At 41.6% G+C, this 21,184-nt stretch overlaps 2 protein-coding genes and 2 long non-coding RNA genes across 4 annotated transcripts in view; 3 read left to right on the top strand and 1 right to left on the bottom strand.

Moving 5' to 3' along the window:
- The window catches only part of LOC143732905 (uncharacterized), a 376,949-nt gene that overhangs the window by 224,103 nt on the left and 131,662 nt on the right, over window positions 1-21,184 (top strand). The window lies entirely within an intron of this gene.
- LOC143732897 (H-2 class II histocompatibility antigen, E-S beta chain) overlaps window positions 1-21,184 on the bottom strand; it is a 97,645-nt gene that overhangs the window by 73,680 nt on the left and 2,781 nt on the right. The gene's annotated exons all lie outside the window — the stretch shown is intronic.
- Window positions 4,285-16,069, top strand: LOC143732615 (cationic amino acid transporter 4-like). Its single transcript, XM_077223891.1, is given in 4 exon segments — window positions 4,285-5,020; window positions 5,022-5,353; window positions 15,805-15,978; window positions 15,981-16,069. Coding segments are annotated over 4 exon segments (1,233 nt in total). The 5' UTR covers window positions 4,285-4,382.
- On the top strand, window positions 6,119-7,513 carry LOC143732902 (uncharacterized). The gene is made up of 5 exons (XR_013201196.1): window positions 6,119-6,266; window positions 6,685-6,909; window positions 6,994-7,051; window positions 7,138-7,221; window positions 7,375-7,513. It is a non-coding gene; the product is annotated as an uncharacterized LOC143732902 (long non-coding RNA).

Below are 21,184 nucleotides of genomic sequence, written 5' to 3'. Positions count from 1 at the left end.
GGATGCCCGATAGATTTTTTGTTTTGCCCCGGTCCCCGGTTAAACCCTCACTCCTTGTTCCTGTCTCCCTTCATGGACCTGGCCCACCTTCCCTCCCCCTGATCCTCCACCGTTCCACCTCCCTCCTGAACCTCTTGTATTATATTGTGTTGTGTTTTCTGTGTTTCTTGTTGTTGTCATGGAGCGTCTGGTAGCCGCTCCGTAGAGGGGGGGTTATGTCACAGTGTTGGGTTTGTGTTCCCCTGATGTCCACTAGATGTCCTCCTTTCCCACGGTGTCCTTCACTTATGAACTACATTTCCCACGATCCTTTGTCTCATCATTGCACTCAGCTGTTTCTTATCACTGATCATTGCACTCAGCCAATTCCCCATTATCATTGTCGATTCCCTGTGTATATAACCCTGTCTGTTTCAGTATGTGTCACGGAGTCCTTGTATTATGTCCCCACACTTCCGTTATTTGTATCATACTGGTTCTCGTTTGTATTTTATGTTTTGGATTGCCTTATTGGACTTTTGACCCCTGCCTGGATGACTAAGAGTTTGGATTGCCCTTTTTATTAAACTACTGCTTTTGGATTTTCTGCCTCCAGTGTGTGTTCCGTGACACTCCCCTCCTGAGCTGTGGTGTAATCACAGTCATCAATCTGCATATGGCTGCTGTTGTCACAGGGTGCCACCGGTCCAACATCACACGTCCTTCTCTTTCTTTTGACAGCTTGCATTTACTCAAATTTCCTCTAACTATTTATTTTTCTTTTGCGTTGCTCAGGTGTGAGATAAGCAAACAAACTTGGCACACAGTCGGGGTTTAATGGATTCTCGCTCTTCTGACCTACAGGGGTAGAATGAGATATAGTGACACATTAATGAACAGTGTGGCTACACCGGGTAAGTGAAACGCTCTGTTCGCGACGCGAAAAAAATAGTTTTAGAAAACTAGTTTTTTATTTTATTTTACGTACGGTAGTGGTCAGTTCACTGATCATAGCAGAAGGTTACACAACACAAACAAACACTTCGGTTACGTGCCTGGAGTAGCCTCCATGTAACTTTAGCTCTTCCAGAAATAATATAGATGAGCAGAGACGAAATAATTGTGAATTATTTTTACTTTGTGAATCATTGTCATCATCAACATTGTTATGTGGCATGTCATCTTATCTTATCGTAGGGTTGCTAACATAGCTAGCTAGCTAACGTCAGTTAAGGAGTTAACTTACCCGAAATAAAGTGTTCATTGCATAGTCTGAAGTGTTCTGTTGGAGTCCACTGATCCCTTTTAATGGCAGCTAACCATTTATGTCTCCTTTCAGGGTTTTTAGGAATGTTATAAAACGTATGTCCCGTTTTTTTTTACTTGCTGTGATCACAGCCCACAGCACAGCAGATTGAAGGCATATTTACTGTTTACTTCCGGTCCCTCGGCAGTCCTAAAGATGGCGCCGTCTTTAATGTGTGACGTCACAGGATATCCATGTATACACTCCTTTTCCTCGATTTACTGAAGCCTTTATGTAAAGCGCATTTGCAGCTGCACAGCTAGAACATGAGCGTCTGGCTCGCTCATAGGCTGCGCTGCGGCAACTGCACATCCAATGGCGCGGGCGGGGGGGCGTGACCTCAGTCTATAATAGTCCCCGAATTCGCCATTATAGCAGATTGTTTCAAAGCGTTGTACCAAATGCCTCGTGTCAAGACCTGCGCCACGTGCGGATGCAAGCTGCACGAGGCGGATGAACACGCTAGCTGCATTCCATGCCTTGGATTTCACCACGCGGAGAATGCAGTGTCTGCCGGCGGATGTGCGGCCGGCGAGAGCATGCCTATCTCCGTGCTGCGAACTCGGCTAGCCCTCTCCCGTGACGGCGACGCCACCTCTCCCGCTCTTCCCTCTCCGGCCCTACTTCAGCCGAGGAAGAAGAAGCGCCGCAGCCAACGGCAACCGGAGAGCATAGATGTTAGTGAACGCACGCCGGCCACGACTCCACGTGCCTCACTCTCTCCCGCTCGTTCATCTCCGGTCCCGTTTGAGGGAGATGGCCGCGCCCGCTGAACCCCCTCGAAGTCGGCTGGATGGCTGGTTTCTGCCAGGGCACCAACAGGCCCCTCGTCACAAGCCAGCGCCATTTTTTCCCGAAGTCCACGAGGAGCTTACCAAGGCCTGGCGCACTCCTTATTCTACACGAGGCCCCGCAGTTTTCGCGACGCTCTCCTCCGTGGACGGAAAGCGGAAAAAGGCTATGAGTCGTTGCCGCCCCTCGAAGAGGCGTTGGCCACTCATCTCTGCCCGAACACAGCTGCTAGCTGGCGAACTAGAGCTGTTCATCCTAACAAGCCGTGCCGTAGCACTTCAGCCCTCGCTGGACGCGCGTATTCCGCCTCCGGTCAGGCTGCATCGGCCCTGCACATGATGGCCGTGCTGCAGGTTTACCATGCCAAACTCCTCCGGTCTATGGACGAGGCTGGCCCGGACCCTGAGGCCTTTCGGGACCTTTGAAGCAGCACAGACCTGGCCTTCAGAGCTACCAAGGCTACAGCGCAGGCTATCGGGAGGAATATGGCGAGTTTGGTCGTGCTCGAGCGCCACCTCTGGCTTACCCTCACTGACATTAAGGATGCAGAGAGCACGAGGTTCCTCGACGCCCCAGTATCCAGCACCGGCCTCTTCGGCCCGGCGGTGAAGGGGTTCTCGGAGAGATACACCGAGGCACAGAAAGCGTCCCAGGCCACGCGTCACTTCCTGCCTAAGCGCTCTAGTTCGGCGTCGATTGCTCACAAGCCAGCCCCGTCGACGCCTCGGCCAACAAAGCCCGCGAAACAGGCCTCTCAGCCCCGCCCTGCGGCTGATGCCCAGCGCCAGCCGAGAGCAACCAAGCGCTTCCCGCTTCCCCGACGCCAAGGCCCGAGACCAAGCGCCGCACCCCACACAGCGCCGCCAAAGTCGTACTAGCACGCAGGGGAAAGAGAGAGGGCACGGGTCCCGCACTCGCCGGACCACCCTCAAAGAAGCCAACGAAACTTCCCACAGCCCCCTGTTCAGTTCAGGCGGCTGGGGATTTTATTACTGCAGACAGGCCAGCAACAGTAAGCGAGTTCTTGCAAACAAACACGTTTTCACGGCGAACCAAATAAAGCACAAAAAGAGCATGTTTCACAAACACAACACATGGGTTCACGGTCCCCCTTCATAAGGCGGCCCCTCCCCCGTTGTAATACTGACTTCCCCACACGCAAATGCTTGTACAGTCAGTCCACTACTCAATGTATGCACAAATCACAATATAAGGGTATCAGGCGACCAGCCCCAATCTGTGTGTCAAGCCCTAGCCACACAGGTTCTAGCCTGGCAAGCTATCCCTGGTGTGTCGAGTTGGGTCATAAACACTATAAAGCGAGGTTACTCGCTCCAATTCGCTCGCAGACCCCCAAAATTTCAGGCGGTTCTCGAGACTTTGGTGAGAAGCAACGTGGGTCACGTGCTTCGCACCGAAGTACAGAATCTGTTAGCAAAAGGGGCGATAGAATTAGTCCCCCCGCGCTAAAACATATGGGTTTTTACAGCCGCTATTTTCTTATTCCGAAAAAAGACGCCGGTCTCAGACCCATTCTGGATTTGAGACATTTGAACAAAGCTCTCATGAGACGGCCGTTCAAAATGTTAACTATCAAACATATCCTCGCGCAAGTGCGCCCGGGGGATTGGTTTGTCACAATGGATCTGAAAGACGCTTACTTTCACATTCAAATAAATCCTCGTCACAGGCCATTCTTGAGATTCGCCTGCGAGGGCCAGGCTTATCAATACACCGTTCTGCCGTTCGGTCTATCGTTGGCACCCCGTACATTCACGAAGTGTGTGGATGCAGCGCTTTCTCCTCTGAGACATCAGGGAGTGCGTGTGTTAAATTATCTCGACGACTGGCTGGTGCTGGCACAGTCGAGAGTCGAGCTATTAGCTCACAGGGATTTGATTCTCGGCCATCTAAAATGCCTGGGTTTCACAATCAATGTTTCAAAAAGCAAACTAACCCCCAGCCAGAGCGTGATCTTTCTGGGCACAGTTTTAGACTCGAGAGCTACGACAGCGCGATTCACACTAGAGCGCGCACTCTCAGTGCGAGCGCTTGCAGGCACTTTCAGAGCGCGCGAGCGCGCGCCACTGAAGAAATTTCTAAAACTGCTTGGTCTCATGGCGGCAGCATCGCCAGTACTCCACTTGGGATTACTGCGCATACGCCCGCTGCAGCATTGGCTGAAACGCCGTGTTCTTTTCATTTCAGGTTTATGAGGCCTGTTTGACTCCGAAAACTATGGACCACGTGTGACCTTGGTGTATTTCATATCATCTCTTTTACTATCTCTTCGTTCTCTATCAAGATGGCATCATGTGTTTCTGGATGCTCTTCAGTGATGAGGTTCTGTCAGAAGCTCAACAGGCTAAAGACGCTGGAGGATGACGTAATGGCAACATCACTGAAACGTTGTCTGTCCACAGTGGACCTCGCTCTGCTTGGTGTCGGTGGAATGGTGGGTTCAGGCCTGTATGTTCTCACAGGAACTGTTGCTAAAGACACTGCAGGACCAGCTGTCGTGGTGTCGTTCCTCATCGCAGGAGTAGCGTCTCTCATGGCAGCGCTGTGCTATGCTGAGTTTGGCGCCCGTGTACCAAAGACAGGCTCCGCCTACATGTTTACTTACGTTTCTGTTGGGGAAATCTGGGCGTTCCTGATTGGTTTGAATGTCATTTTGGAGTATATGATTGGAGGGGCTGTGGTAGCTCGTGCATGGAGTGGCTATTTAGACTCTATTTTCAATCACCGCATCCAGAACTTCACTGTAAGTCATGTGATGCGTTGGGACGTGCCCTTCATTACTCAGTACCCAGACCTCTTAGCGGCCTCCATCCTCCTAGTGGCTTCATTTTTCATCTCATTTGGTGTTTGTGTCTCATCTTGGCTCAACCACATCTTTTCGGCCATCAGTATGGTAGTCATTGCCTTTATCTTGGTGTTTGGCCGTCCCAGTCAACTGGAGCGCTCGGAAGGGAGGCTTTGCCCCGTTTGGATTTTCGGGTATTATGGCAGGAACTGCAACATGCTTCTATGCATTTGTTGGCTTTGACGTGATAGCGGCTTCCAGTGAAGAAGCAAGTAATCCTCAGAAGGCTATTCCTATAGCGACTGCCATCTCATTGGGCCTGGCGGCCACAGTGTACGTCCTGGTGTCCACAGTTCTTACATTGATGGTTCCATGGCATACGCTCGACCCAAACTCCGCTCTGTCAGATGCATTCTTCAGACGGGGATACAGCTGGGCCGGGTTCATCGTGGCTGTGGGTTCCATCTGTGGTGAGTATGAATTAGTGGTTGACATATAGGATTTTCAATGGCCAGTCCCAGATAGTCCCAAATATCCACACGGCTTCTTTTTTCCGCCGGCCCTAAGCTGTCGGCTATAGGTGCGTCTCGGTGGCGGGGATGAAACGTTTGCCGCCGAAATCGACCAGCCATGGCTATTTTTTTTTTTTTTTTTGTTGCTCCAAAGCCATTAGGGTTTAGGCTATAACAGATTCTTGACTCTTGATCCCATGATAAGGTTTAGGAAATGACATTTAAATTACTTTGAAACTCTGAAGATTATACAGTAAAATATATTTAATTATTTTATGCAGGTACAAATTGTTTACATTTCTTTGATTGACGCACATTTGAGACATGCACCAATAAACCAAAAATAATTTGGAAATAAAACTTACTTGGCACTAAATATCTTTCTGATTAGGTTTTACAATAGATATTTAATTAATGGTATGAACAATTTAGCAGATTATTCTTTTTAAAGGCAATTAAAAAAATCTAAACACATTATAATTGTTAAAAATGTATTACTAAAACACATTACAAAGACTGTGAACTGTGAAGTACTGAATTGTGGAGTTAGACCATATAGTTTTACTCCATTGCTGTGTGCAGGATTTTTTGGGCGGGGCTAAAACGGTACCTCGATGACACACTGGAGCCACTGAGGCTGGCCCCTCTCCTAACAATATGACTAGAGCACATTGCGCATCTGTTTGCCGCAGTTAGATTCGAACACTTAAATAGCACGGTGTTACAAAGTCCTGTACGGTAGGTGGCGGTATGCACCTAAAAGTTGGTTATAACTTACAATCCGCCATTAATCAAGAGAAGAAGAAGATTGCCGAAGTTACTACAGCCTACAGTTTGCTAGCTAGCAAAGTCATCGACTACCATCGTTTAAGTAAGTATATGTTTCCTTTTTGTGTAACGCAATATTATGTTTACATTGTTTTTAGTTTATCTTTTTAAAATATCTAAGTTAGTAATCTTTGTTCTTGCAGTATGCTGCTAGTCCAGTAGCTAACGTTAGCAAGTGTTAGCTAACACATGCTGTTTTGTCTTTGTTACAGTACACACTGAGGTTAAGCAATGTTGCTAGTAAAGTTACATGTAGAAATGTAATTCGCTACTTACAGTAGTTAGCCAAAGCTTTACATCTAGAAATACTACGTATAACTTGTGTTTTTTTGCTAACAAAACATAACATAATAATGTATATAAGTTGTGTAAATTAGTTTGTTTGTCCGAACAAGTATGCTGCTAGTTCAGTTCACAATGTAGCAACAGTGGTTAATATAGGTTCTCTTTGATCACTGCAGCAAGCTTTATGGAAAAGAACATGTGACATACAACATGCATGGATTGGTTTGGTGCACCTCAGACAAGATGCCAAAAAGTATGGTATACTTGATAACATCTCATGCTTCCCATTTGAAAACTTCCTTGGGTGCCTGAATAAACAATAGGAGAAAGTCATCGCTCAGTTATTGGCCCTTGGACTCCCCTGGCACCTCGTGTACAGCATGAAGTTTTCTGCTATGAAGGTATATTCTAGGCCTATTTCTTAGTGTCCAGTGTTTTAACAGTATTGAAAATAGTGCCTTTAGTTGTTGTTGTTTTTTATGTAGATTTCCAGAGACTCCAGAATGGAAAAACAAGCCCTGAGGGAAAGCAATGCACCAGCAGGTGAGAACATGCACACTTTCTTAAATTTAACTTTTTTTGTGTGTGTGATGTAGGTCGTAAATTACCATATGCCTTTCATTTTGTAGCTTCAGATGACAGCCGCTCACTTCGAGAGCAGGTTAAGCAAGTTGGGACAATGTTGAAGACGTTTGCTCGCACTGGGCAATCAGGTACAACTTGCAAACAACGCAGGCGTTGGTTGTTGGTTTAATTCCCACTGGGGTCACCTGTACATGTAGTAGACCTAGATATAACTGTCATAGTTTAGTAGTTGAGGGACCAGGACTGACTACTTTTTTCTTTTTTTCTGGGAACCCCTGTAGGTGCAGATCAGACCCCAATGCTGCAACGTCTTGGAGAGTTTGGTGATGTTGTGCGTAGCATGGACAACAAAATGGACACTATGCTGAAGATTTGGCGTTACTTGACAACAGTATGAGGCAGGATAAAGAGCTCCAGGAACGATTTGTAAGTGTGCTGATTTCGTTTATAGTACGATAGTACTATAGTACATAGTAAAGTAGTCTTTACTAAAGAAAAAAGTATTTTTTTTTCTTCTAAAAAGTAAAATTAAGATTGTACACTACATATTCTACAGTCTGAATCCACAGCCTGTTACATTTTAAATTTATGAGAAGCTTCAGAGAAATGTAATTTCTCTGATAAAGCATGTTTTAGAGACATGTTCCTGAAGACCATTGTTCAAAGTAAGTTGGATATTTTTTTTTATATTTAAGTAGATGTGTATGACCTTATGCCATTCAAATGGAATGACAGATCTTTATTTTCTACAGGAGCCATCGGAAGAACCCGGCAACCCAGGATGCCACTGATGAGGCAATCCAGGTTAACGTTACCCGTTACCCGAAAGGAGCATCTGACCGTGAAGGTGGAAAAAGGCGCCGCACAGCTGAGAGGGACCCACAACCGACCCCTTAAACCTAGGCTGACACCCCAGCATCACTGACCACTGGAACCCTTTATTTATCCTGCAGTCAGTAACATCAAGACCTCTAAAAAAGCCTTGTTACAGTGCTTAACTATTCTATTTTTAAATATAGCTTGTAAATCCTAGATTATACATCTAATACTTGATATCTGCACATTATTTGGTATCAAATATTCTACTTGCCGTGACTTCAGTATTGGCTTATTTCATTCCGTCAGTGCTTAACGATTCTATTATATTTTGTAAATCCTATTTCGTGCCTGATATTTTATATTGCACATTGACTAGTACCAAAAGTTCTACTTTCATTCTATCAGTGTGCTTAACTGTTATTCTATTAAAAATAGCTTGGAATAGAGGACTTCCGGTTAGGTAGACTATGGAGTGAGTCGTGATCGCGGTAGCTCCTGCAGAATTTTTGCATATTTAATTTCTTACGCACATTTCAACTTAATAATTTGTGTCTATGCGTATCATTTGTTATTGGCGTTTGTATGCTTTTTCATCTCTTGCAACAAAAATTAAAAATAAAAGCAGTAAAGGTAGTCACGCGCGGGCATCGGCACAGCGGCCTACCGCTAGTGCATCCACGGCAGAGTGGGATCCAGACAGCCCGGAGGCGGGCGCTGAGCTTGGGACAACTTCAGACGATATGCAGTCCCTTAAAACGGAGATACTAACTTCGTTGCGCAAAGATCTGGCCGGAATATTTCGCTCCGAGTTGCAGTCCATGTTGGGCGATGACTTGGCGACCATCAAGAGCGAGCTTCAGGCAGTTAAAGCGGAGTTTTATAATAGTATGGTTTCGATGCAGATGGACATGGCGGCACTGAAAGGCACAGTGAAGGACATGGAACACTCCCTTTCTACCTGTTCGGATGACGTCACCGAGCTTCGGGAAAAAGTAGAGTCTCTTTCGGCCGTTGTGGTTAAACTAGAAGACAAGTGTGAAGATCTGGAAGCTAGATCCCGTCGTAACAATATAAGGATAATAGGAGTTCCAGAAGAAAATCCATCTACAACCGCGGCGATTTCCAAGCTACTCAAGGGGGCACTTAACATCGAGAGGGACATCATCATTGACAGATCACATCGCACATTGCAACCCAGGCCAAAACCGGGGGAGCGTCCGCGAGTCATTGTGGCAAGACTACATTATCACTCTGACTGTGTCGAGGTCTTAAAGCGGGCACGTGAGAAGAAACAGCTCAAAGTTGGTGATATGAGTATATCCATCTTCACACTTGTCTTCTAGTTGGCCAGCAGCCATATCACCCTGTAGCCCAAGACTGGTTGCCCACTAAAGCTAAGCAGGGCTGAGCCTGGTTAGTACCTGGATGGGAGACCTTCTGAGAAAACCAGGTTGCTGCTGGAAGAGGTGTTAGTGGGGCCAGCAGGGGGTGCTCACCCTGTGGTCTGTGTGGGTCCTAACGCCCCAGTATGGTAATGGGGACACTATACTGTCAATTGAGCACTGTCCTTCGGATGAGACGTTAAACCAAGGTCCTGACTCTCTGTGGTCACAAAAAATCCCAGGATGTCTTTCGAAAGAGTAGGGGTGTAACCCCGGCATCCTGGCCAAATTTGCCCAGTGGCCTCTGTCCATCATGGCCTCCTAATCATCCCCATGTATATATATACCAATTGGCTTCATCACTCTGTCTCCTCTCCACCAGTAAGCTGGTGTGTGGTGGGCGTTCTGGCGCAATATGGCTGCCGTCGCATCATCCAGGTGGATGCTGCACATTGGTGGTGGTTGAGGAGATTCCCCCTTCTATGTGAAGCGCTTTGAGTGTCCAGAAAAGCGCTATATAAATGTGATGAATTATTATTATTATTATTATCTTCCCGGATTTCACAGCAAAGACTGCTCGTGCCCGGTCTGCCTTCAATGAGGTTCGTCAGCTACTTCGCTCAATACCTGGAGTCAAGTTTGGTTTTCTTCATCCAGCTAAGCTACGTGTTACTTTCAACGGTGTCGAAAGACAGTTCAACTCACCGGAGCTGGCTAAATCATATGTCAACTCTTTACAGCCTCGTCAGAATGTATCAAGTGATGCATGAATGTGTACGCTTAGGCATGTGAGTTGTGTTGGGTAAATTAACCCATGGCATTATACATGAGACACTGTTATGACACCCGAATGTGACTGGTTATTACTTGTTACTTTTTTATTTTATTTTTGAGCTTTGCATAGTGTCTCAAATGCAAACGATTTTTTTTTAATTAATTTTTTATTTTTATGTTTGCTGTCTAAGTACCATACTTGGGAATTTTGTTTTTATTCAATTGTTTTTTATGGACTGGACAAGTGCAATATTATTTGCTACCGAAGCTGAATTGATTCGGGTTATCTTTTAAATATGTTCCAATGTGCGTTTTCAATTTTGAATGTCATATTCTGCAGGTCAGCTTTTTTTGTTCGTTTTTTGTTTATCTCTAATCGTGAGCAGTGAACCGTTGGATTGGCTCCAGTTGGAGTCTGCACATGGGTTCGCGTCATTTGGGGATGCGGATAGGGTATGTGCGTGGGTGGGTGGGAATGTTCTGAGGGTTGAATTCCCCCTTTATTTTTTCTTTAATTCTTTATATTTCTTTTTCTCCTTTCCTTTTTTTCTTTTTTTCTCCTTTCCTTTTTTTCTTTTTTTTCCCTTTCTTTTTTTTTCTCTTTGTCTTACAGGAGGTTTTTCCCCTCAAGGGTACTGTTTTAGTTTAGTAAAGTAGATGGCTAATTATCATGGTTATTTGCCACATCCAGTCAGTTCTGCAATAAGATTTGTAACTTGGAACATTAATGGCATGGGAAGCCCCATCAAAAAGTCAAAGATATATGCACATTTGAAAAGGTTAAATACAGACATTGCTTTCTTACAGGAGACACATTTGAGAAACCAAGATCATCTGAAGCTTAAGTGTACGTGGATAGGGGAAGTTTTTCACTCTGATTTCAATTCAAAAGCCAGAGGGGTTGCGATAATGATTAATAAAAGGGTTCAGTTTTCTTCTACTAAGGTAATAACTGATAAAAATGGAAGATATTTGATTGTTGTTGGCACCATACTTCAAAATCCTGTGATTCTTGTCAATGTATATGCACCAAATTTTGATGATCCAGGTTTCATAAACAAGTTATTTGAGATCCTCCCCTCATTAAATAGTCATCTACTTATTTTTGCTGGTGATCTTAATTGTGTAATCGATCCTGCTTTGGACCGTTCTAGTTCCAGAACAATGACTCCATCATCTATGTCTGAATCAATAGTGGAATTTATGTCCAAAAATGGGTGTGTTGACCCATGGAGATTTTATAACCCTCAAGATAAGGAATTTTCTTTCTTCTCGCAAGCCCATCAGTCATATTCGCGTATTGATTATTTTTTAATAGATGGCTCTCTGATATCTAAAGTAAAATCGGTTTCTTACCATGCTATTGTTATATCTGACCATGCCCCTCTTACGGTTGATATACAGTTCTCTGTGCAGCCTAGATATTCATCACTATGGAGGTTGAATACTCTTCTGTTGTCTGATGGAAAATTCATTGATTTTTTTTCAACTTCCATTGACAATTTTTTGGCTACAAATCAAGATGGGGTGGTTACTTATTCATTGCTGTGGGAAACACTTAAAGCTTACCTTCGGGGACAGATTATTTCTTACTCCGCACACTCAAGGAGAGTTCGCAACATGAGGATACGTGAACTCACTTCAAATATTTTTCCAATTGATCAGCTGCATGCCAATTCCCCTTCACAAGATAAACTTAAACAACGTCTCGATTTACAAGCTGAACTTGATCTCGTTCTGACTGAAGATGCTGAGCGGCTTCTTTTGCATTCACGGAGTACTTATTATGAACATGGTGATAAAGCTGGTCGCCTCTTAGCTCATAAGTTAAGACGTCAAGCAGCTAGCCGTTTGATTCCACAGATTCAGGACCTATCTGGTAATTTGATATCTGAACCTGAAGGTATTAATGCCACCTTCAAGTCTTTTTATTCATTGTTATATGCTTCTGAATCTCCGTCTGATGCCCATGATATGAATGCCTTTTTGCAGAACTTAAATTTTACCACGATTGATTCAGCTGTCGCTGGGGATGTCGAAGCACCTATCGACGCAAACGAAATTAATCAGGCAATTAAAAGGATGCAAGGTAATAAAGCTCCCTGGCCCGATGGTTTTCCTGTCGAGTTTTTAAAAAAATTTCAGAACAAATTATCCCCATTACTTCTGTCAGTGTATACGGAATCTTTAGAGCGTGGTTTCCTACCAGAAACACTTACACAAGCGTCCATAATTCTGTTGCTTAAAAGGGATAAGGATCCTAAGGAATGTCCACTGAATGTCCGTACTCTTTTAAATATAATTAATCTTAAACATTCCGCCAAGACACCTGAGGTTGTTATTTCTCTTGATGCTGAAAAAGCATTTGATCGGGTAGAGTGGGAGTATCTTTTCACTGTGCTTCAAAAATTTGGATTTGGAGATACATTTATAAATTGGATACGTCTTTTATATGCTTCACCTCAGGCGAGTGTGCACACTAATGACAATAGATCCACCTATTTTAGGCTTGGACGTGGAACACGACAAGGGTGCCCACTTTCCCCTTTGCTTTTTGCCCTGGCCATTGAACCTCTGTCGATTGCTTTGAGGTCCTCCCCGTTATTGCAGGGAGTGGTGAGGTCAGGCATTGAAATTAAATTATCACTATATGCTGATGATCTATTATTATATGTTTCCAATCCAATTCCAAATTTTCCAGTTATTTTATCCACGTTGCAAAAATTTGGCTCTTTTTCTGGATATAAAATAAATCTCCACAAAAGTGAGTGTTTCCCGATTAATGCATTGGCTAAGGGTCTTTTGCAGTCAGATGTTCCATTTAAACTAAGCAGAACAGGATTTAGATACCTTGGCATCAATATCACTCATTCTATTACTTCTCTTGTATCTGGTAATTTCACCCCTCTGTTAGAACAGGCCAAGTCTGACTTTCAGCGGTGGAGCAATCTGCCTCTATCATTGATAGGTCGGATTAATGTAGTGAAAATGAACGTGTTGCCTAAGTTTCTTTTCGCTTTTCAGTGCATTCCTCTGTTTCTTCCTAAAAAGTTTTTTAAATCCATTGACCAGATTGTGACTGAATTCTTGTGGGGTGCCCCGAATTCGGAAATCGTTGCTTCAAAGATGCCATCTGAATGGTGGGCTCTCTTTACCTAATTTTATGTTTTACTATTGGTCAGTAAACATTCACAAGATAACATTTTGGCTTAGTTCGTCCACTACAACATGGTGCAGATTGGAAGTAAATTCATGTACATCTACCTCTCCAATGGCTTTGCTTACTTCACCCTTATCCTGTAATGTCTCTTCGGCGTCACTGACACATAACCCAGTTGTTGTATCTACACTTCGTATCTGGTGCCAATTTAGGCGACACTTTAAATTCAATTCTGCCTCAACATTGATGCCACTATTGGAAAATCATATATTTCCTCCATCTCTTTCTGATCCTGTATTTAAGCAGTGGCATGCAAAAGGCTTGAGATGTTTTCGAGACCTGTACAGAGATGGTACATTTTGTAGGTATGAACAGTTATCCTCTGATTTGGAGTTGTCAGAGTCCCACTTGTTTCGTTATTTGCAGATTAGACACTGTTCTGCTACCTTATTTTCTAGGTTCCCATCTTTGCCCCCGTTGCTAGTTTGGGAAGAGTTTCTGCAACTCAATCCGTATCACAAGTCACAAATTTCAAGAATTTATGGTTGTCTTTTAGGTCTAAGTGATTGTTCTATTGACAGAATTAAAAGAGCGTGGGAGGGGGAGTTGGGGGAAAGTTTTGAAGAGGATTGGTGGGCAGGCGCTCTGGACAGAATACGTTCTAGTACAATTTGTGCACGTCTTGGTCTCATACAATTTAAAGTACTATACAGAATTCATTTTTCTAAGGCCAGGCTATCTGAAATATTCCCTAATGTTGAAGACCGATGTGACAGATGTCATGCACCTTTGTGCAATTTGAGTCATATGTTTTTTACTTGTCCTATGTTGCAAAATTTTTGGGTCAGTTATTTTACAATTATGTCTAAAGTGTTAAAAATTAGAATTGATGTTTGCCCCACCATAGCAATCTTTGGTGTACCAAAAATCTGGTCTCAGTTTAATTCCAAACAACTGGATGTTATATCTTTTACCTCCTTGTTAGCTAGGTGCCGTATCTTGCTCCACTGGAAATCTAATAAGCCTCCAACAACCTCCCAATGGTTAGTGGATAACATGTTTTTTCTGAAACTGGAAAAAGTAAGAAGTTCTCGGAAGAGCAGCTCCTTCAGTAAATGGCATCCCTTTATAGCTTACTTCAATTCTCTTAAAACCCTACCTCCTGGTTAGTACATGACTAAATGTGTGTGTTCGCACGCGTGTATATATATATATGTATGTATGTATGTATGTATGAATGAATGTATGGTGTGTATATAGGTGTGCGTATGCATGTGAATACGTATGTATGTATTGTATATTATCTACTTATATCACTATAATTTTTTTTATTTTTTATTTATTTATTTATTATTATTTTATTTATTTTATTTTTTATTCCTTTTTTTGAGTTGATGTGTACTTTCTTTGGTTTAGTTTTAATGTAAAAAAGAAAAGTGTCAATAATTTGTAATCTATTGTTTTGTAATATCATTTGGTTTAATAAAAAAGTTTGAGCAAAAAAAAAAAAAAATAGCTTGGAATACTATTTCATACCTCTGATACTTGATATTGCACATTACCTGGTACCAAATATTGTACTTCATTCCGTCACAGTGCTTAACTGTTATTCTATTGTTAAATATAGCTTGTAAATACTTGTGCCACAGGTCAGCATTGCAGTTATAATGGTATATTCTACTCCAGAGCTTTACTCTAAATTATTACCACTTATCCTATTGTTAGAAATCACTTGTAAATATGATGTTATACCTCACATTATTTGGTATCCTTCACTTTCTTTGGTACCAAATATCCTCATTATTTGTGTTTACTGGTAATTCTTTTCATCCCAGAGCTGACCTCTTTATATTATAAGCAAGTATTGTAAGTGTTAAAATTGTGTTTTTTTTTACAAGTTTTTTTTTTTTACCCAAATTTAATTGGAAACCTGCATGTTAGAGTGTGTGTGTGTGTGTGTGTATGTATGTATTTATATAGGTGTTTTTCTGTTATATTTCAGTGATCTGACATCTTGTTTTAATGAAGGTTACTGTACTTTGAAATGTGGAATTAAAATGCCAAATGGAAATTTGTCTGGTTTGATCAATCATTATTCTTGATAAACTGCATCCTATAAATATTAAAAATATAAGTGCAATAAGCGGCGGGACAGCCCGCTCGAAAATAGCTTTTGCCTCCGACGGGCCGCGGAAGGTCCGCCTTCCGTATAACGGCGGCTGGCCTGCGGGCCAGTTATTTTAAATTGTAATAATATTTCACAATATTAATGTTTTTACTGTATTTTTGATCAAATAAATGCAGCCTTGGTGAGCAGAACAGACTTTCAAAAACATTAAAAAAATCTTACTGACCTCAAACCTATGAACTTTAGTGTGTGTAAAGATCCTTAGTGTATTAAGAGATCCATATTGATGTTCATAGGGTCACATTGATGTAAACGTTTTTTTTCTTGGAAGACATGACTGAACTTTATATCAGTCTCTATGATTGTTATGTTCATATAGATGAAATAATATGGAGTTATATTTTTTCCTATCTTGTCTAATTAAAACGATCTAATCTCTTTCATCTAGCCATGAACACTGTGTTGCTCAGCAACCTCTTCTCCTTCCCGCGGATTGTGTATGCCATGGCAGAGGATGGCCTCTTCTTCTCCGTATTTTCTCGTGTCAACCCTGTAACCAAAGTCCCGGTGATCGCCATTCTTGTTTTTGGCAGCCTTATGGCATTTCTTGCCCTTATCTTTGAGTCCAGTTCCTCTCTATTGGCACTCTGCTTGCTTACACTTTTGTGCAACCTGATCTCACAGAAATACGTGAAATGAACACGACCCCTTAACCCCTTTTTACGTGGTGGTGGCACGTAATGCATTAAAATTACGTGTCGGCACCACGAAAATAACACCCATACAAAGTCAATGAGGCTAATTTGTCGTGGTGGACACACGGATTCCGTGGTTCAACAACGTCACAGTGGGCGACGGTAAATGTTGTTTTCTAGTTTACGAAACGTCCTCCTTTTATCATTTATTATAGTGTATTAGTTCCGATTTTTGTTACCTAAATAACAGTAAATTGTTTGTGATATAACTATCAATTTATATATGGAGTAGTTTTATGGCCCGAGTCTGTGTTAAATAGATTGTTCCCTTTACGTTATTAAACCCTTTACGATATTTTATTTTTTTCAAATGTATTTTCTGTCATATCAGCGAATATTATTAATAATAATTATTATGAATCAGAAGACTTTCAGTCGCTACCACGGCAACGATACGTCGCGTTACGCACGCTTCTTACCCATAATCGCTGCGCTCTTACCGCTCATTTCACGCGCCTACTGACTACAGTAAGTATCTCAACCATAGGATCTCAACCCAAGGGGTCTTTGTTTGTTAAAAATCACGCAAAACCATTGCTGTTATTTATTTAGTTGTAGCCCGAACTGTGTAGCGTTTCATCCCTGGAGATTAGGTTGAATTTGTTAGTGCTGCATTATCATTTACACGGCTACCCACCGAAGTAGTTAGCTAGCCAGCCAAATGACAGCTGTCCCCGGCACAGTTGGATTGTGGCACTGCCAGCTACCAAAAAGACAACAATTAACAACGTGTTGTTGCAGTGGTTAAAGTTTTATTCAAAGTGCAAAGTAAATGTCAGAAGTGTAACTAAGGAGAATTAACGCAATCAGGGATGGGCTGGAATAAAAAAGTGGACCTGGAATCTTTCCAGAGGATTATAAGCCTAACACATAAAACTAATATCTAACACACACACACACACACACATTCATACCAGTTGCAGAAAGAAAGAGAGTGAGGAAGAATGAGTTTTAGGAGTCAGATGGTGAGATCCCAAGTTTCTATATGCACTTAAAAGACATGACCTGAATGAACCATCAATCATCGATTTAACCCTTCTATCGTTTCTTAGGCAGGTTATTCAATTTTATATTAATGCACCAGTTCAGTTAAGAGTCTGAAGGCTACTTGCTTGTCTTCGGTTTGCTTTGGGGATTCCCTTTTGATCGGTGTAAAGGGGTTTCCGGGGTCCGTTGCTTGGCTGGCGGTCTCCTCATGCCTGCTAGATCTTGGGCAGCCAATCACGTGGTGTGTTGGCGCGAATGGATGAAAGTCTTTGAAGTTGGAAGCGCGTTGCAGTCGAAATGTTTTAACGAAACTTTGCAGCAAAACTTAACTTAGAACCGAGACTTTTAACGGAAAAGAAAACAAAGGAAAAGAAAGGAAAGTGAGACGAGTTAGATGGCTTGGATGAAGCTGTTTTAAACCCTGATCTTGGTTTGGGTCATTTGTCTCTATGCGTCTACATGGTTACTATAACCATCGTCTGCTCCACCCGACTTGTTCTGCCGAGACTTTTTCCGAGAGAGAGCACGAGAGAGAGAGAGAGAAGAGCGAGAGCGCTTCTGTGTTCGGGTCTAAAATTTTAAACTCAAAGTTTGTCCAACCTCCAGGATGAGTTCTGGCCAATTGGACACTGGCTTAATTTAGGAGGTGGCTCTATTTTCTTCTTATCGTAAATCATGCGTTATCTGTGATCTCCTTGCTCTCCAGCACTAGCAGAGAGAACAAGAGGCCACAGTTTAGCCATTATTACTATTATAAGAATACAAAACATTTTACCCAGATTTCAATCAAGCCAAGAAGAACATACGATCCTGCCGACAGGAAGCACGACACACTTTCATTCACACACCTAATATTTATAACAATTATGAATTGTATGGCATCTAAGCATATTAGTCACACACATATATTGTAGAACCAACATAGAATTATGTAGTTGCATGATGTTTGATTATAAGTCCATCGAGAATTGTTCTGGGATGAGTTTTATGGATTTTGATATGTAAAGTCTGTTAGTGTGTAAAGTTTATGGGGTTTAAGCCATTCCAGTCTGAGGTCAGGGATAGTTCCTGCTGAAGTCTGTTTTTGTTCATCTCTCATGGGACCTTGGTCCTTAAGAAAGACGTAGTCTGTTAGTCGCAAGGGTCAGGTAACCTCTTGTTAGGGCCTCTTGTTTCACCATTGCTGAACAGATCTGTCTTGCCAAATTATAAAACGTTGACAACGTTCTTCCTTTAGTTAAACAATAAAAAGTATTTTTGGTTACAGACTCTCTGGAGCCTAGGGGTGATTTATGGCTCTGGGTTTGGTGATTTGAATCTGGAATGTGAAGCCTCTTTTGTGTGATTATGTATGAACAATCACCTAAAAGCTTCAATTGTGTTTGGTTCATTCTCGTAGTCGCTACATTACTGAAGCACATATGTTTTTATGCATACAAATCTTCGTCTAATATTTGTTCTGTGCAAGCCTACATCATGAAATATTACAACTGGTTAAACTGTACAGTTGTGGTCATTAGTTTATATACACCTTGCAGAATCTGCAAAATGTTAACTGACTGAGCTTTTGAACTCGAATGTGTAATGAGTGACAACCGATAAGTACTAAGAGCATTTACGAGTGAACTGAGGATACTGATATCTGATATAAAATCATGCAAAAATTGTTTCATTCTAAAGATATAAGTAGATTTCAGCATTGTTTACAGTTTTTCTCAATTGCTTAAACACTTTAACCAGGCTTTTGAACTAAAATTTCAAAACCATAACGCCATTTATCAAAAAGCACACCCATTCCACTAAACTATAAACACTATTCCCTGGTTCTGACACGTGTGTCAGATTTGTTGAACTGTCATTGCAAAACTCTACACAGAAATCCCTTCATTTCTCATTGCCTGTGGTCATTTAGAAAGTACTAGCATTCAATATTGTTCACTCAAGTCAGCACAGCTTCAGCTCAGTTAGCACACAATTACCCAGGTGAAAACACTAAGAGTCACAATTGAACACACATCAATCAGATCCTTCAGTAGATAGATAAAGGGGTCCAAATCCATTTATTGAGTTTTGGAACAATGGATCCACAGAGAAATGAAGCAATAGGTCGAGGAGGAGAAGGAAGAAGGGCAAGGGCAAGGGGACAACCAGTCTCGGATGAAATTCAAGCCACTTTAGTTGACCATGTCTTTGTCCATGGAATGACTTTGAGGGAGGCTGGGCAACGAGTACAGCCAAATTTGAGTCGCTTCACCGTCGCCTTCATCATCAGAACCTTTGGGGGGTGTGGTGGCAAACACAATTCTATCACTGAATAAGAGACAAACATTTTCAATTGTCTTTGATGAAGTTTATTTTCTTGCAAGAAAAGGTCAGCAGTCGTACAGTCACACAGAGTGGCTCCAAAGTGTGACAGTGAAGGGAGGCACCACAAGCAACATAACTTACCAGTTTTGGAAATGTTGTTTTGAATTTATTACACCAGTAGTGTGTGTGCTGTGAGGCCTTGTGTGTGATGTTTGGTTTTTCAGCAAGAGTGAATGGTTTTGAGTGTACAGCTTCATTTTGACTTGAAAATAGGATGTTTGGGGAACTGGGTGAGACGTTATGGATTTGTGTTTACTGTTTTGAGAGTACGAGGCATAGTTTCAAGAAATGTATTTAAGCAATCGAGAAAAACTGTAAGTAGACAGGCCAAAATCAACCTGTTCTTGGCAGAGCTCCTGAGAAAGGAGATGTAAAAATATATTGAGATGGTTTTTGGTACTTATACCGCAAATATGTATTCTTAAGGCCATCAAAACCTAAAATAAAACTTTAGAAAGTTGTACAATATGGGACCTTGAAAGACTTGGTTTAGTGATTTTGTACATGAGTTTCAGGTTTTGGTTGTTTTGTTTCAAGTCTTTGATTTTAGTGTGTGAACAATTGGAAAAGAAGGCAATACTTTTTTCCCCATTTTTCTTATACTGTAGTTGAATATTTTATTAGTATGTTTTACAGTATTACAATTTTATAATGCTTTACAGGCTTCTTTTAACGTGATTTATTGTGTACATTCAGAGGGGAAACGTTTAAGCGGTGCTTATTTATCCATACATAAATATATTTCTTTTCAAATAAAGACCCCCCCCCCCCCCCCCCCCAAAAAAAAAATTGAGTAATTTATTTGATACCTAATACTCTCTGTACTGTAATTTATGTAGATTACAGTAGTATTACGTTGCAAATTTCAAAATGTAGGCTTGTGTACAAAAAAAATCAATCAATAAAGTAAAAGGCCATGATCATTTTAAAAAAAAAACTGTAGAGTGTAAATTTTATTTGTGTGTGTGGGATGACATTGTGGACAATTTGAAGCCAAAGTTTAAAAAGAATAAAGATGATTTAATTTTAAATAGAGTGCTTGATTTGTCTTTAAAGTGTGAGGTTTGTACAAGTGAGTTTATAGTTTTGATTTTGTGCTTTCATAATTATTTTAGTCTTGTAAATAACTTTGTGTATTTGTGTGTGAAATTCTGATCATGGTGAACGAAGAGCTTGTTATATATTACAGTCAGGCCACTGAGAACAATTTTGCTCATCACAGAGATAAGTTTATGGTTTATTGTTTGATTTGATTGTTGTAGTGTTACCTTTATGGGTGTTTTTTTTAACTAAACATAAAATATTTTTATGTGTTAATTAATTACAGTCAATGTACAAATTTTAAACTTTTCTCTCTTTTTTTTGTTGGCTTTCCTTGTTGCATGCCCGTATCATTATGGTGGTTATCATTATCTTTCACACTGAAGCCATACAGTCCATAATTTCAAATATTATATTCTACAGGTATTTTCTCAAGATTTGGTTTGATTACAGCTGCTGAATTCATCCAAATGGCATCGGCTTCAATGAGTCAGTGATAGCACTTCATATTTTGACATAAATCAAAGATGAATCAAATAACTCAATAACTGATCGTATGAATATGCATGTTCTCAAATGTCATCTTTTATTCCTGTTTATATATTTCTGTTTGACCCAGTCATCTTTCCTTTAGTTCAGATAAACCTTCGGACCTGTTGCAGAATATTTCACTTCTGG

Source organism: Siphateles boraxobius, unplaced genomic scaffold (genome assembly GCF_051911475.1).
Source record: "Siphateles boraxobius isolate OS27281-9 unplaced genomic scaffold, OSU_SipBor_1 9, whole genome shotgun sequence".
NCBI lineage: Eukaryota > Metazoa > Chordata > Actinopteri > Cypriniformes > Leuciscidae > Siphateles > Siphateles boraxobius.
The sequence above is the reverse complement of the archived record's forward strand: the minus strand, read 5'-3'. Positions and strand labels throughout refer to the sequence as shown.